This window comes from Diorhabda carinulata, chromosome 5, assembly GCF_026250575.1.
Source record: "Diorhabda carinulata isolate Delta chromosome 5, icDioCari1.1, whole genome shotgun sequence".
Taxonomy (NCBI): domain Eukaryota; kingdom Metazoa; phylum Arthropoda; class Insecta; order Coleoptera; family Chrysomelidae; genus Diorhabda; species Diorhabda carinulata.
The window spans coordinates 15,718,530-15,734,717 of NC_079464.1; the positions used below are offsets into that span (position 1 = coordinate 15,718,530).

The 16,188-nt window shown below is 33.0% G+C and overlaps 1 protein-coding gene across 2 annotated transcripts in view; it reads right to left on the reverse strand.

Moving 5' to 3' along the window:
* The window catches only part of LOC130893685 (serine proteinase stubble-like), a 115,604-nt gene that overhangs the window by 14,320 nt on the left and 85,096 nt on the right, over positions 1-16,188 (reverse strand). For both annotated transcript variants that reach the window (XM_057799981.1, XM_057799982.1), the window contains one exon: positions 2,225-2,332. In XM_057799981.1, coding sequence (XP_057655964.1) covers positions 2,225-2,332 — 108 coding nt within the window. The remainder of the gene's footprint in view (positions 1-2,224; positions 2,333-16,188) is intronic.

Consider the following 16,188-nt stretch of genomic DNA (forward strand, 5'->3'; position numbering starts at 1 on the left):
TTAGTCATCTTGCATCTCTTACTGTGAAATTACCTCTAACACAAAAGGGAAATCGTTTAAAACTATGAGTAAAAAGAAACTTTCTAGAAATTGAAATAAAGTAGAACACATAGTAATCGATGGAAATCATCTTTGGCGTAACTATGAACGGTCAAGTACATCCAGTCTTATTTGAATCAAGCTTTGCTTCTAAAGCCGAAGTATAGAAGTAAAAAGTCCAAAAAATTACCTCGTACAACTTTATCAACACTATAAATTGAGGAAAGTACACAAAGGAACAACTAGACTAAAACTCTAGAGCAGACTACGACAACACACTATGTTACATATAACGGACAATTGCCGCACGTCATCTCTTGAGACTTTGATCATTTATCTTTCGTTTTCTTACCTTTGTCCATTTTAATTTGATATCTAGTGCTACCTGGAATGTTAGGTCCAGCAGGCGGCAAAACAACTACCGATACTTGCGTACGTACAGAACCTCGAGGTGTTCTGCGGCTTTTCTAAAATAATTTATACAAACAATTTGTACAAACAATCATAGCCAAATCTAAAACGTTATAAAAACACATGGATAGACCATCGTCGCTTTCCATCGCGCACACCATTATTTGATCAATTGCGTCGACTCCAGTCTTAGTCTGATTGTACTCGATAGATCCGGAAAATTTTCTTCCTGGGGAACGGCTACACTGGTATGTATAGAGCTAAGAGCTTTTTTTGAGAAGATGCAAGAAGAGCATCATCTTTTTTGTGAAGAACACTTAAATACAGCTCAAATATTTGTCTTATAGTTTATCACCCCAATATGGTGTAGACCCCTTTGGGTTGCCAATCACGTGACAAATGAATGTAAGGTTAAGGCCTTAATCTACCTTAGATATAGTATGGAAATAGAATAATCCTAAGAGTATTTAGCGTTTCAATTGGCTTTTTTACTTGTGCGATATGGCACTTTTGATTTCATGTATTCTATATAACAAAAACAGTATGTAAAAGTGGCAGAATCACATATATAGAAATGAGGGTACAGGTGCCCCAATGTAGTCACTTTCCGGAACATATAGATCCCATGTCATTGATAAAGACAACAAGAGCTTCCAAAGTATGTACAAAACATAGGAAAAGGTATGAAACTACGTTTTTCGAATTTAGTCACACTCTTTCTATTAACACGTTCTTAATTTATTTACACACTAAACAATACACTTAACTTATAATAATTTACTTATAAATATCACTTCAATAATTTCTGCCATTACTTCTACTAATTCGTTATTTTCACTACGACTATTTATCTAAAACTAATTGCGTTTACACAAATCATTTATGTACATAAATAAAATTCTATAAAGTTCCAGAACAAATAAAAGAAGTGAATAGACTTTCCTAGAAATTATTTAGAAGAACTACTGTAAACAAATCGCGTGCGATAATAAAAAGTTCTAGAAGGATACATCAAAGGGGCTTCCGTCATTTATAAAAAGTGTGAAATTCGCCGAATTTTAAAATTCCATTGAAGCTAGACAGAATCGGCCTATGGACTCATTTCGTGTTGTTTTCTAAGATATCATACAGTTGAAGACTAATTTTTATTAAATTAAGTCTTAACAATATTATTGGTACCTAAACATTGTTTAGTTGAATGGCTCAGCGCTAGATCGTTTTTCTTGTTTACTATTCGCTCGATTTGCAACTATCACGTAGAACAAAGGGTTGATTATGAAGTTTCGCTTCACGATAAATATCAAATTAAAGTTTATTCTCATTTTTATTCATTTCCTCGGTTTTTTCTCATGTTTCTATATTTTTTCAAAATTGAACTATGTAGGGTTCATAAATATTGTGGTTATTTCTCGTTGGTACACTGTGTATAGTTATGGTATGTTTAACAACAAATTGCGGTTCCGTTAACACCCCGTATAACACATTAATTTTAAGTGTTTATAAAGACAGAAAAAGTTTCAGTTGATTGTCATCTTTTATACCGAGTTTCTTAATTGAATTGTTCACTTCCTCAGTTACGGCACATCTTGTGTCATAAAATCGTTTTATAAACACTAGTGCATCGAAATGATTCTCTTTACAGGCAATTTAGATGACAAACATAAAATAATATAAAAAATTATATAACTGAATAATTATTTCCGGTTATTGTCTTCGCAATATTTCATCATTTTTATATGCTTCCTAAAAATTATTACTCTGTTCAAAATCGTACCTTGATCTTTTCTTTTTGAAGAATAAGCGGCACTGGATGATGTAGGCAGCCATTCAGATACTAACACCAGGACCAGAAATACCATACGAAGACTACACGATGTTGTATCTGTAACAATAAAAATAAAATTATGACACTGAATATTTCGATGAGAAGGCTGAGTTGAATTCAAATTAAGATTATTCTATGAAAATTTACATGTTAGAACGATTTTTGCTAAGAAAGGCTCTAGACTGCGTGGTAAGATGATTCATTTAACTGAGCTTGTCAAACAAAAATTAATCAAAATCGACAAAATTCGACCAAAAAAAACTTTTTCCATTGAAAATTCATATTATGTCATCGAATTCAACTGGAACATTTACTGGTTCGAATGGTTAACCATAGAGGGCGTCAGCCATAACGTTTTCGATTATAGTTTGAGCTAGAGTTTGTAAAAAATCTTTCGTTTTGTTCTAATCTTCTTATATGATAGTTGGACTAGTTTTATTCACCTGTTTATGATATTTGTTTGTTCTAGCATTGTCTACAGTTTGCTAAAAGGTACCCTGTCATGTGCTTCTTACAGATCTGTATATAATTGATGTTTTTGTTGTCCTATTGCAGTCTTTTTTTCGATCAATTGAGTAACACAGTATATGTGAATAATTGTAGATTTGCTGGCCATGAAACCAGCTTGTTCTTTCGTCTGGAGATCCTTGTTTTATTTTTCACTGCAATACCTCCGTAGTTTTCCCATTAGTGCTTTTGTCAACATAATGAAGATTTTCTATTCTCTTGGTATATCCTAGTCTTTGATACATTCTGAAACAGTTTTCTCATACTATTGTGTAGTATCTTTGTTCCTGCTTTAATTAGTTTGTCTGATTCAAAGGGTTTCCCGTTTATCGGGTACCTACATACTTTCTCCATTCCCATTTGACTAAACTTCAATGAAGTCTGAGCTATATTTATTCCGGTACTCAGATAATTCACGTCTGTTTTCATTTAATAGACTCTTGTTCTTAATTTTATATTAGTAGTTCTTTTGTCCTATTTTATCTCATTGTTTCTAAACATTTTCAGCTTTCTGGAACCATCACTACGTAATGTTTCTTAGTATTTCAACTCGATTATTCTGCTACAGCTTTCTAGTATTCTTAGATTTATTAATATACACTTTGTACTTTCAATCTATTTCAATATAGTTCACCATTTGCGTAGGAGTATACTCTATTACTTTATATTTTTTAAGCCATGGATTAGAATACTACTCCTAAATTGAACGCGAGAAATTCTCCTTTAGAAATATTTGTTAGAGCCACATTGGCCATCACACCACAACTAACAGTGCATTGAGGTGGGTGGCTACTGATGTTGGTTTTTTTTATTGTGTCTTTCCATATTTCCCGATCTTCAAACTGGTTTAGGGATGCGTGAAGGGGTTGGTGTGCGACTTGTTTGATTTGATCAAACAATTTCATAGAAATCGTCCTCTACTTCTTTTCCCCATCACTTCTTCTCTCACTATAAGCCTCTATGTTGTCATCTCATCCTGTACTCTACCTGCAAGACAAAATTTTCTTCACGCATAATGATGATGGTCTGGTAATTAGACTTTATCAGTATGAATTCTTCGCCATCTAGGTAATTCTAAGCCCTGTAGCACCAAATTTCAAATGAATCAATATATTTACGGTTTTTAGCTCTAAGTATCTACTATACTGAGCCGTATGAGAAGATTGTGAAGATCAACCTTCAGACCAGAATCATTTTAATGTTTTTATTGATATACAATATATCCATATTTTAGTAAGTTTCATCATCACCCTTTTGACAAAGGCTATTCTCCTCTTCATTTCATCAACAAATACACTCTTATTGCTTATTATTAACCCCAGATATGTAAAGCTGTTTACCCTTTCGAGATCTTCAAGCAGATGGTTCAGTACAGTAGGTTTATCCACTATCATCAGTTTTGTTTTTTCCTTTTCCTGTTACATTCTGTTTAGGAGATTCATTTCGTCTTACGTTGCAGCAAATATGGTGCATAGCGTAAACTGCTTATTTGATCTCTTCCGACAAGAAATCGACCTTCCCATTCATCTAGAAAGTTTCTCATTAAAAATATTGAACAGTGTAGCTAATAATACACCCTTGTCTCAGACGTCTTTGTAGGTGAAAGTGTCGACTCACCATTCCTTGTTTCCAAGTAAAGATGTGGATCGTTCATTTGATCAAGATCTTTCCATAAATCACAATAAGAAATTTCACATGATATGGCAACAGTCCTGGAACCCGTATAATGTCGGTAATTTGACCACGTTTTGTTGTAGACCTAGAGCAATTTTTTCCCTCTCCATTAACCGGCATTCAACTTCAGCATTTATTGTTTCGATTGGTGAAGTATCAAAGATTTTACACTTTGATGCACGTCAACCAAGTCTACGTAGCTTTCTTTGAATGTAATAGTCAGCATCAATACACTTTTTGTTTCGAAATTTTTCACATGACCATTTGAAATTGAGTTTACCATTGCGGATTCAACACCAATATTTTCCTGAATAGCTTGATTGGTGCATATTGGATCTACTCGATAAAAAGTCTCACTTCTCACAGATTTACAACAGTAAATGAAGAAAAGATCCTATTAATACGTGCCTCGTCAGTAAGCGATACCTGTACTATTTAAAAATTCTTATATAGGATCGTGTTTTTAAAGTCAATTTTCACTTGCTCCATATAAATACTGCAATCGTAAATTGAACAAAAATTCAACTGAATATACAAGGTTTGTTACTTGGATATGGCTTCATTGTTTTCCAAATTACTCTCCATTGAGATCAGTAGATCTTTGCATCAATCACTTCTTCAGGTGCATAAAAACTTTAACTCCCAATGTATTTTCAATCTTCAGCAATAAGAAAAAATAATTGGATGCCAAACAGTGGATGACCCATCAATTTGATGTTTTATATGATGTTAAAACGATAATGATTCGGTTCTGCGACTGGTTTCCCTGATCATTCCCTTCGGAGTGCTTCGAGCTCGATCAACTTTTGTTGAATTTGGCTCGTCTTCAAAGATCCATACTATCGATTATTGTTTGGTTTCGATTTCATATGCATAGATTCATTTCGCGATCTTTTTTGAAGCACTGCGATTGCAGCGAAACACGCTTTTAGTTTAATCCAAGTCGAAAGTCATAGAAAATCATCACACGAAAATTCCATTTTTTTAACAATATGAATGTTTCAGGTATCTGTAAACAACTCGAACAACACTTGTATGACAGCACGTTTACCTTTAAAAATGTTAAACTTTACGAGAGCAATCATATTCACATCAGTGATGCCATATCTCAAAACTTGAGTAGCAACCCTCGTAGAACATATTAATTGACGTTAAGAATCAATTCCCATTGACAAGAATGAGTGCTTAGCCTAGATAATTACGAGATGTATCCATGTAGAAGCAATTTGTTAAGTGGTACTATTCTCGGCCGACGATAGTATACTACGCAGTATTTACTATCTTGTGATCTAACATTGCGTGCGCTCTAATTAGCTACAAACAGCTAACTCGTGGATATCATGGATACTAATCAGGGTAATTCATTCATCTCTTTAAAGTGAAGCATCACTGATTAAAAGAATCGTTAAGATTAATTTGTGAAAGGTTGATACAAGTGTATTATGGAAATTGCGATAGTAAATGGGTCAGTTTAATTGAAAAAGTGATAAAGACTGGATTTATGAACGTATCACAATTTTGCGAGTATTTAGAACTGCTCGTAAATTGTCAAATTTCTGCATATCTTCTATCTTATAACCTTTTTCCGACAAAAAAAGAAGTCATGAGTAGTGTTCGACAAAAATATTGGGACAAATCGCAGGTGGGACATAATTAACGTCTCTATACACTTAACTGAAGACAATAAAAAATAAAATATTATAAATCCCATACCATGTTTGAATTGTCCCAAAAACTATCTAGGAATAACTATACAATACTTGGAGAACAGAATAAGTGGTCATAAATACACCAAGAATGCATCAATTGCTCTAGACAAACATGAAAACGACGAACATTATGAATTTGACTTTAAAAAAAGAAAAAATCTTATCTTCAAATACAAACTATCAAAAATTATTAATCAAAGAAATGATGTACTATAAAAAAAAGGTTTTCTGTGAATGATAGGCAAGGTATAAAAACCAAATTTACTATGAATTGATTAATTAGTTTATTTCAGTCTACCTAGAATATCGTTTTGTTGAATTTCATCCAAACAAGCTATGAGACCAAAAAATTAATTACGAAATTAGGAAATATAATATCTATTTATACCTATTATTTCGAAATGTAGGCTTGTCGTTCTTCAATAGAGAAAACAACTACTTTCTTGGCTAATACAACGAAGAATATTGATGTCAAAGAACGTGATGTCATTGACAATCCGTTGAAATTAGCATCCCTAATGACTTGCAATTACAAGGAAAGGTTCCAACCACTAGCTAGTTTCGACGTTGTTGCGTCTCTTCAGATTGGCGTAACGACCTCTCGTTCGGGGTCTCTAATCCGAACTGAAGACTCAGCCAGCCGGCGCTGCTACTTGATTCATGTAGTTGTACATTCCGCAGTAATCATTTTCACTTCAAACTGCGAACAATTGGTCAAGTAGATCTCTAGCCCTAGACACCGATATGTTAATTAATTATTGGGTGATGTATAAGGTATGCTTAGTTAATAAGGAACATAATATCTATTTACACCTTTTAATTCGAATTGCCGATCCTCAAAGGAGGAAACAACTACTTTCTTGGTTAATACAACGAAGAATATTGATGTTAAAGAACGTGATATCTTCGACAATCCGCCGAAATGGCATCCCTAATGGCTAGCAACTACAAGGAGAGGGTTCTAATCACAGATTAGTTTCGACGTTGTTGCGTCTCTTCAGATTAGCGTAACGACCTTTCGTTTGGGGTCTCTACTCCGAACTGAAGACTCAATCAGCCGGCGCTGCAACTTGATTCATGTAGTTAAACATTCCGCTGTGGACATTTTCACTTCAAACTGCGAATAATTAGTCAAGTAGATCTCTACCCGTAGACAGCGATATGTTAATTAATTATTGAGTGATATATGAGTAATGTTAAGTAATTAAGAAACATAATATCTATTAACACCTATTATTTGCTGTTCCTCAAAGGAGAATACAACTACTTTCATGGCTAATACAACGAAGAATATTGATGTCAAATAACGTGATGTCATTGACAATCCGCTGCGATGCCGAAAAATTATCAATTTAAAACACGAATTTTCCTCTAGGATGAAAAATGAATAACCAGAACTCGTCGCAAAGTGAGGTCGATTGAAGCATGAAGTTTTGTTGTGTGTCTAGCGTAATTATGAAGGTTTAAAGAAGTTCGCAATCATTTCAGGACAATGTTAAATCTCATACAGACCTTGCAAAGTTAAACTGTTGTTTATTTAGTTGATAAAATTCTTGCGTGTGAAAAAATTTGAAGCCAAAGAAGATGTTGAAAATGCAGCGCTATAATTTTTGCATGTAAGCCCAGAGAATAGTTGGTTGAAACCATAAAATTGATCGGCTATACTTCGAATATCAAGGCTTTATTCAATTAAACAAAGTGAATGTTAAAAACAGACATTATTTATGGGACACACTTTATTTTGGGTGTATAATGTACATAACAACAAATTATTATTATTTGAGATTTATTTAACATTAAGGTGTGGTGTAAATACAGTAGTAATAATAACAATAGTCGACTGCAAACATTAATAAAATCTACGTTTTCCTAACGAGAGAGATCTTGTTTACTTTTTAAAAAGGTAATTTACCTACTGACCTCTTTCATATCAGACTTCTTACATTCGTAATGTCATATTCGACTGAAAATTGTTGGAAAAACTAGAAAAATATATTTACTTTTACTTTTACTTGTTTATAGTTATTCACGCACTAATTAGAATCCTATCCATAGTCTTCAACATAAGTAGGATCATATTAAAAGTTTCCAGAATCTTCAACGGGCATAATCAAAGGCATCCTCGACGTCAAATGGATAAAGCAAATTGATTGGATAAGAAGATAGTTATGTGAATATCTGTAAACACAATAGCTCTTACTAATATGAAGGTTGAAGTAGCCTGATCCTTCTTCGGGTGAAGATATAACGGCGCATACGAGTACGTTGTGGTTCCTGTGTCGTAGTCAGAATCTACTCTCCTTAAAGTTGTTCTTGGGTTGCTGCTTGCTGCTGGAACGGCAATTGAATCATAACTCTAAGCAGTAGGGTGTTGAGGATGATCTTGAGGAATTTGTTTCCTGTTGCTCGGAGACATTTGAGAAAAGATCGAGCTGGAATATATCCAGATTTTCTGTGATAGGTCATTACTGGTGACTACTTATGACGACCCAAAATCAAAGCAGCAGTCTATCATTGGAATACACCATCGTCAATTTGTCTGAGCCCAGTACAATAAAATATAAAAACAATACTGAATTGCTCTTATGCTGTCAATAGTGTACAGAGATTGTTAGCATGAATCATAACTTCAATGAAACCTTTCAGAAGAGTTCAGAAGATTACAATTATGTAATAAGACCCAATTTGTGTTTTTTTCCTCATTACAATGGACCTGCACACACAGTCATCTCCGTTCAACTATGTTGGATGAAAAATGGTATGGTTGTCCCATACAACTTATTGGCCAGCTCTGGTTTCGTGTGACTTTTTCTAATTCCCACGTATGAAAAGTAGTATGGAAGAACATTGAGAGGCCAAGAAAAGAAATGAGGAAGTTTTCCTGTTTTCAACAGTGGAAGCACCGATAGGATGAATGTAGGAGAGTATTTTGAAATTTTCCTACGCAATTCTGGTTATGTTTGAATGTAAAATCAAAAATTTGGAGACGCGTTTCGATATTTCATCGTCCTCAGAAGCTAAAGGTAAAATGTTCAGTTCTCTATGGACTGAAAATATAGTTCAATACATTTTATTCCTTCCATGTAGTATTTTATTCACAAGTGATATAACATCTTCATCAGGGCCAATTAAGTTCTTGACATAAGTATTCATCTAGTGTGACACCTATGAGAAGAAAAAATAATGGAAGTAGTAAAAGAGAACAAATCAAAACAACCACCTCGAGAAAAATGGATTTGGGACACCTTGTAGAGTCCATTTCTCTACTGAGATTACGAAGCACGCGACGATGACGTTATAATTCATAACAATTTATCATCTTCATGTTGAATTACTATTTAAAAATAATGTTAAGTGTAAAGATAATTAACATTTACACATTTAAAAATAGCCACGTTAATGTTCGATGCCGTTACATTCTAGGAAGTCATGAAACTAAAATAATTGAACATGAGTTGTATTATTAAGAAAGAGCGAAACTTTCTTTTCGAAAAGTATCCGATTTTCTATAAAAATTATAGCTTCATCAGTTTAGTAATTAGTATATAAAATGAACTGAACTGGATCTAGTTATTAGAATAAATTTCAGTTGAAACAAAAAGTGACGTGTTGACTAAGCTTTCGTATTTTGTTTAAAATGACATTACATTCTCACTAGGTGTTGAGTAATCATGAGCTCACACATATACTGTCCATCGTAGTTCTAGCTGACGAAGACGTTAAACAAAATTGGCATCGAGACACGAAAAACTTCAATACAGCATTCACCGATGACAATTGCCGATAGCTAAACCTAAATTATGTTTATACCAATTAGTATCTGATCAAAAAAACGCTAATTCTCGGCGTATTTCCATCAAACACGACGATCTCTGGCCATTTTTGTCCAATCCTGCGGTTTGTGAAGTCGCGGATCAATTGTTCTAAGTCTAAGATTCTATTGAAATAGAAAATCCAATCAGGTATATTATTGGAGTAATAATGAACCGTCTGGAAGATAAACAGTATATTGGTTAGGTTGAGTTACGATCTGAAATCTCCGGTATGGATCAGATTTTAGTTGCTATCGACATCCGAGCCCGACATATCCAGGAAAAAAACCAGTTGCTGTCAATATCTAAAATCACTTTCCAAACTTGATCAAGCTCAGTCATTGCAGAATGCAGTATCCCTCATAGAACGATGCCATCTCCGAATTTACTACTTTAGAGAAATTCAAAATATCATGATTGTTTATGAAAAAGGTGCGTCCATACAAGCAAAAGGAGAATAGTGTAAGGACGACTGAAAAACATCACAGAAGCTGAATTACCAAAACATATCGTCGGTCTCGTGCCGAAACCATGAATTTGCAAAATTGGTTTTGTCGTAAGTGCATCGTAGGTTTTAAAATTACCCATATCACCCAAGCTAAGGTTAAGTCAATTATTCAAGGACAATAAGTTCTCTGTCATATTTTACCTATGAATTTGACAGCATATTTTGCTTTGAGAATAATTATTTCAAATATCTGAATGAGCCACTCCCGTGTTTGTATTATATTTAATATTTCTGAAGACTATTTCATGAACGCCTCCGTGGTTTTCACATTACAAAAATATGAATAAATTGAAGTGAATGTGTTGTTTAGTGTTGTAAAGTTTCAAGTAGAACTTTTGTATTTAATTTTACAAATCTTTGCTTCTGGAAAGTACCAGAACAAAAAGGATTTTGCAAATAGCTAACAACTCTGGGATTATTTGGGAAGACAATAATTTTGATAAACATAATCTGGTCAAATACACAATATTAATATTTATTTTTGTCATTCGGTACACTGTTATTTACTTAGAATATAAGGAAATGGCTGAAACTGGAAGAGTAAAGATAGAAGAAGAAGAAGAAAATAATTAGCTCATTAGTCCAGGGATGACGACAAAAAAATTGAAATTGAAAATACGGAAGTTTTATCTTTCAATTTTAACCTACAAACAGTCCTTGCAACACCGAAAGACCCAGCACAGCAGGTCAAATTTTTTAATTGAGAAAATTAGCCATCCACAATTTGACAATTTACAACTTAGGCAAACAAGATGTTCTTTGTTATGTTTAGGAGAAAACTCAAGAAAAAAGAGGTTGTGGCGGCTAAAAAATGTGGCTTAAAATTCTCTCAACTCATCATACTCTGAATCAAATAGATCATAATTATTTAAAACTGGTCACACAGGAAGTAGAAGCGAAATACAATTTTTTTTCAAAATAAATTACATATATGAAGTTTTCAAGGTAACAAATTGTTCCAAAAAAAGGAAAGTTACGAAAAATGTCCTATAACGATCAGCTGCCTATTTCCAATGCAAAGTTTGAAGATCTGCAAAAAATGTCTAATGATCTCACAATAATTTAGATTTACTGTAACTACTACAGATCTTTGAAATGTAGTGAAAAAAATGCTGTTTCGTTTACCAGAGCCTAATGCGTAGTATAAGAGTTTGTTTTCTCCTTTTACTTTTATTAGATAAATTTGCAAAAGCGAGTTGTTATCTTTTTCTTGTGTCCAACGAAACTACATTTGATTGTAAACTTTGAACCGGAAAATTACAAAAAACGCTTTTTTCAAGAAAAAAAGAGAATATAGCCATAATTGTTTTAGGCAATTTATATAGGGCATTACTAATTATACTTATAGCACAAAATATTTGAAATTAACTAAAAACCTTATTATCCTTGTAATTACAAGTTTAGGAAGCATTTATCTCAAAAATATAGTGTTTTGCACATTCATGGGACCCACGATATGATCGCTTCTCCACTATCGAGGATTTCCCATAACGAGGGTCATAAGAGGCAAGCGAGATTATCAAATTCATAAAGTCTTTTTGTGAAATGAGGCTGTAAAGCCTATTTTTTGCAATACCTAAATGAATAAAAATTCATAAATAATTTGTGGAAACATTATCATAATATTCCTTCAATTTCTTAGACTTTCGAATATTTTTATGATTCTAAATCGTCTTTTTTCATGTTTAAAGACAGGTGAAAATATGACGTTTCGATCTTTGATCTTGGTGCGGTCTTTATCAAAATATTTTGTAATCAAAGTAAAAAATAATTTCAAATCAGAAGAGGCCTAAAATCAAGACAATTTGAAAGTATCCCCTTTTATATATAAATTCAACATATGAATCAGAAGGTCGAAAAACTTTTGAGGAACATAAATACTTATCATGACCCGATATTAATGTAATTTATAAACTCTATAATAACAATAAACATATTTCTGCACAAAACTTAAAAACAACAGTTCTAGTTAATCAATCTATTTCAATTGCGTTCATAAATTGTACTCTATACCATCTTAGGCCTAACAGAATATCTAAAAATCGATAATATGAAATCAGTGAATAACATTATTTCTATTATTCTAACACTTCTAATCATAAGAGGTATCTCAAAAAGTACGCTATATCTCATATTAACTGTAAATTTGGACATAAATAAGCTGTGCGTTTGCTCACAGTGGAACCAAAACAGAATCGTGAAGATGTTTCATAATCATGGATGAAACGTAGGTCCATAACATCGCACCAGACACAGAAAAACAATCAAAACAATGGACTGAAAGATCCAGCTCCAAAGAAGGCAAAGACCGTTCCATCTGCAGGCAAGGTTATGGCGTCGGTTTTTTGGCATGCTCGTGGAATAATTTTTATTCACTATATTGAAGAAAAAACTATCAACGGCGAGTATTTGGCGAATTTAGTGCAACGTTTGAGCGAAGAAATCGACAAGAAAGTGTTGTTTCACCAAGACAATGCACCAACTAACACACCAGTTACTGCAATGTCCAAAATTAATGATTTAGAAATTGAATTACTACCTCATGCATCGTATTCACCAGATTTAGTTCTCTCGTATTATTTTCTGTTCCCAGACTTGAAATAATGTCTCGGTGTTCAAAGATTTTCCAACAATGAACAGGTGATGTCTGCAGTTAATGGCTATTTTAAGGAGCTTGACGATTTTTATTATAAAAAATGGTATTGAATTTATTGAACATCGACATCGCTGGAAAAAGTGTATTGAGCCAGGTACTTCTGGAACCATCTTCGTAATCTTGTCTCAGACCAGTAGACGATAAGAATTGAAATGCACGAAAATAGATTCACGAGTACTGTTTTACAGATGTCAATAGTTGGTTTGGCAATATGGAAATATTAACGATTAAAATAAGGAGGAATCATATATAAAATCTGATATAGTATGCAGTACTTTATCATAAGTAACAGAATATTGTATCGACTTCCAAAAATGTTGTACGGTTTACTAAATTCATACATCAATTACTGTTGAAATAGTAGACCAAGTTAAAGCCCCAGGCAAACACATGTTTGTTTTTGCGAGTGTATCGATCTTGGTTGTTCGACAAATTTTTCTCGCTGAACAATTGCCACTTGTCAATTTTTGAGAACACTTTGATTGATTGAACGCTGTCAGTTCTAGTACATCCCACTTTTTATTACCTTAATTATATCTCAATGTGGGGTATTGTTTCTGTTTCGGAAAGGAGAAGATTGAAACGTCATAATTTGAGTATAAAATGTTTTAATTCAAAAAAAAACTTGTTTCGGTAGATCATCTATAAGCTAATTGTGGATTCTAATTTGTTTTATTATCTCCTGTAAGTATTTTGAATGAATAATTACAATTTATGTTATTTTTCTTGAGAATGTCTCTTTATGACGAACGGTTTTCTTGACATGTACAACGATCTAAGAATCTACATATCTCCTAAACCATAAATTTAATCGAATTGAAAGAAGAGTAACATTTTGATAGAACAAAAAGATTCTAAAATTCATTTTTACTATCTTTAGATTGCACAAGTTGTTCCTGTGAAAGTTCATAATTCATAATGTTGGAATGTGAAATTTTCAGAATCGACAGGTCGTATTAGAAAATTTTCTGTACGTCACAGCATTATTCTTACGCATTTATTCATTTTCCAATTTTTTGCATCAAGTTCCCGAACACCCTGTAGTTATTGCCGTTTAATATTTTATTCATATACTTGATCCAACCCATTCACCTGCAAGTCTCGTATCTCAGGAACAGATCGAAAGTTTATGTTGAACACAAATCAGGTTGTTATTTGGATCGAAAAGAAAAAGTAAGAATAAAATGTATCGAATTATTATACGATTCATTAAACTCAACACGCCTCTCTACTCTTAATTTTATTCTCAATTTCGATTATACACTCACTTTTATTAATTATCATAGATAATCGAATTTGTGTTCATATCCTTGGGGGACGTTTCTCGATTTGGATGATGGTTATCTTAATTCGTTTAATAAAATGGGTGCCGCAAAATTTACTTTACGCATAATAAAAAAAATCTATAAAATTTTTCAAACGTTCAAGGATTTTCCATCATGAAATATTCTTTAATAGAAAAGTTTTATGATGAATCCAGTTAACACAATTTTTCGAAAAGTCTTAAAATTCTCCGGTAGTTTCGGTAATTTGGTTGCGATTATATTTTAATATTTCCTGTTCGGTGAACATAATATTAATTTTTGAAGTACTCAATTATAATAAAGATAAGAACTAATTTATGATATTTTAGGATAGTTAATGCCAAAAAACTTTTGAGAATATTGACATGTTATGACAGTTCTCACTTTTGTTGATTGAATAATATTAAAACGTTATCGACAATTTCAAACAGTTGAGACAACTCGGAAAAAATCCCACTTTCCTACAAAACTACAGACCGACAAGTTTGCTACCTGCCACGAGTAATTTCGCATTGATACTGAGGATTTTGAACGAACAAACAATAGTTCTGAAGACATTACCAGCAGAACAGTTCGGCTTTAGGAGAAACCACAGCATCGAACAGCAAATCTTGAGACTAGTAAAATATACTACTCAAGGTTTAAACCAGAAAGAATCAACAGGGGTAACCTTCCTAGATATAAACAAAGGATTTGCTTTAGCTTCAGAAGATTATAGAGGAAGGATAAACTGAACTGCTCACAAAACTTCTGAGCGCGTACCTCAAAAACAGAAAGTTTCAGGTGAAGATTGCAAATGAAAAATTGGAAGTCGAATGTACTAGCAATGAGATGTGTGAAGGTGAAAACATCACGAAAAGACTTTAAAACGCTGAAAACGAGATAGACAAAAGGTGTAAAACATGAAAAATAAAAGTTAACTACAAGCTTAGCCGTTCTTTACAAAAAAAAAGAAGCCACCGACCCGACTGGAACATAAAAATCAAAGACGAAGATATCCAGTGGGCCAAATACTAGACGTGAAGTTGAATCAAGGTCTTACTTTCAACAAACATGTAAAAATATTGATGATTTCCCTGGCTTGATAGCTGTCACATGTGAATTTCATAACAGCAAAACACCGAGTAGCCTGGATTTAGGGTTGAAAAAGTGAATATCATATCTTTGAATAAATCTTCTTGCTCGTGATTGAGGTTTACCAAATGAGACAGATGTTCAATATTTTCTAAGTAAGTCCTAATATGACCAGATTCAGTTCAAAAGGAACACAGATTGTATAGTTTCTCTTCTATTTTATGATACCTTCTTTAGGAACTTAAATATCTAATCTTTACTGTTCATTTATTCTCCCACGAATTTGAATTTATATCCCTAAATTATTTCCCTGTAGCTAATTTTTTACGTAAATTTGTACCTCGAAAATATTTTCGGATCGGTTTTATTGAATATCGAAGTTTATGGAGATAAAAAGATATCACGTTGAAAAATAAATATATTTTTTTAAAACTTTTCTGTTTTCTTTGCTGGGTCAAATCAGGGAAGAAGAAAAAATTACTTTGCTGCGTAAGAACAAAAAAGAAAAAGAACAAAGCAAAAAAATAGTTTAGAATAAGGAAATGTATTTTTTGATTTTACTTCGAATTCGAAAACATGTAGAAACTAACTGTTCTCACAGAATGTCACTGAATGAAATATTATTGAATTTTCTATAAAAATACATCCACCCTTTTCGTGACATTTTGT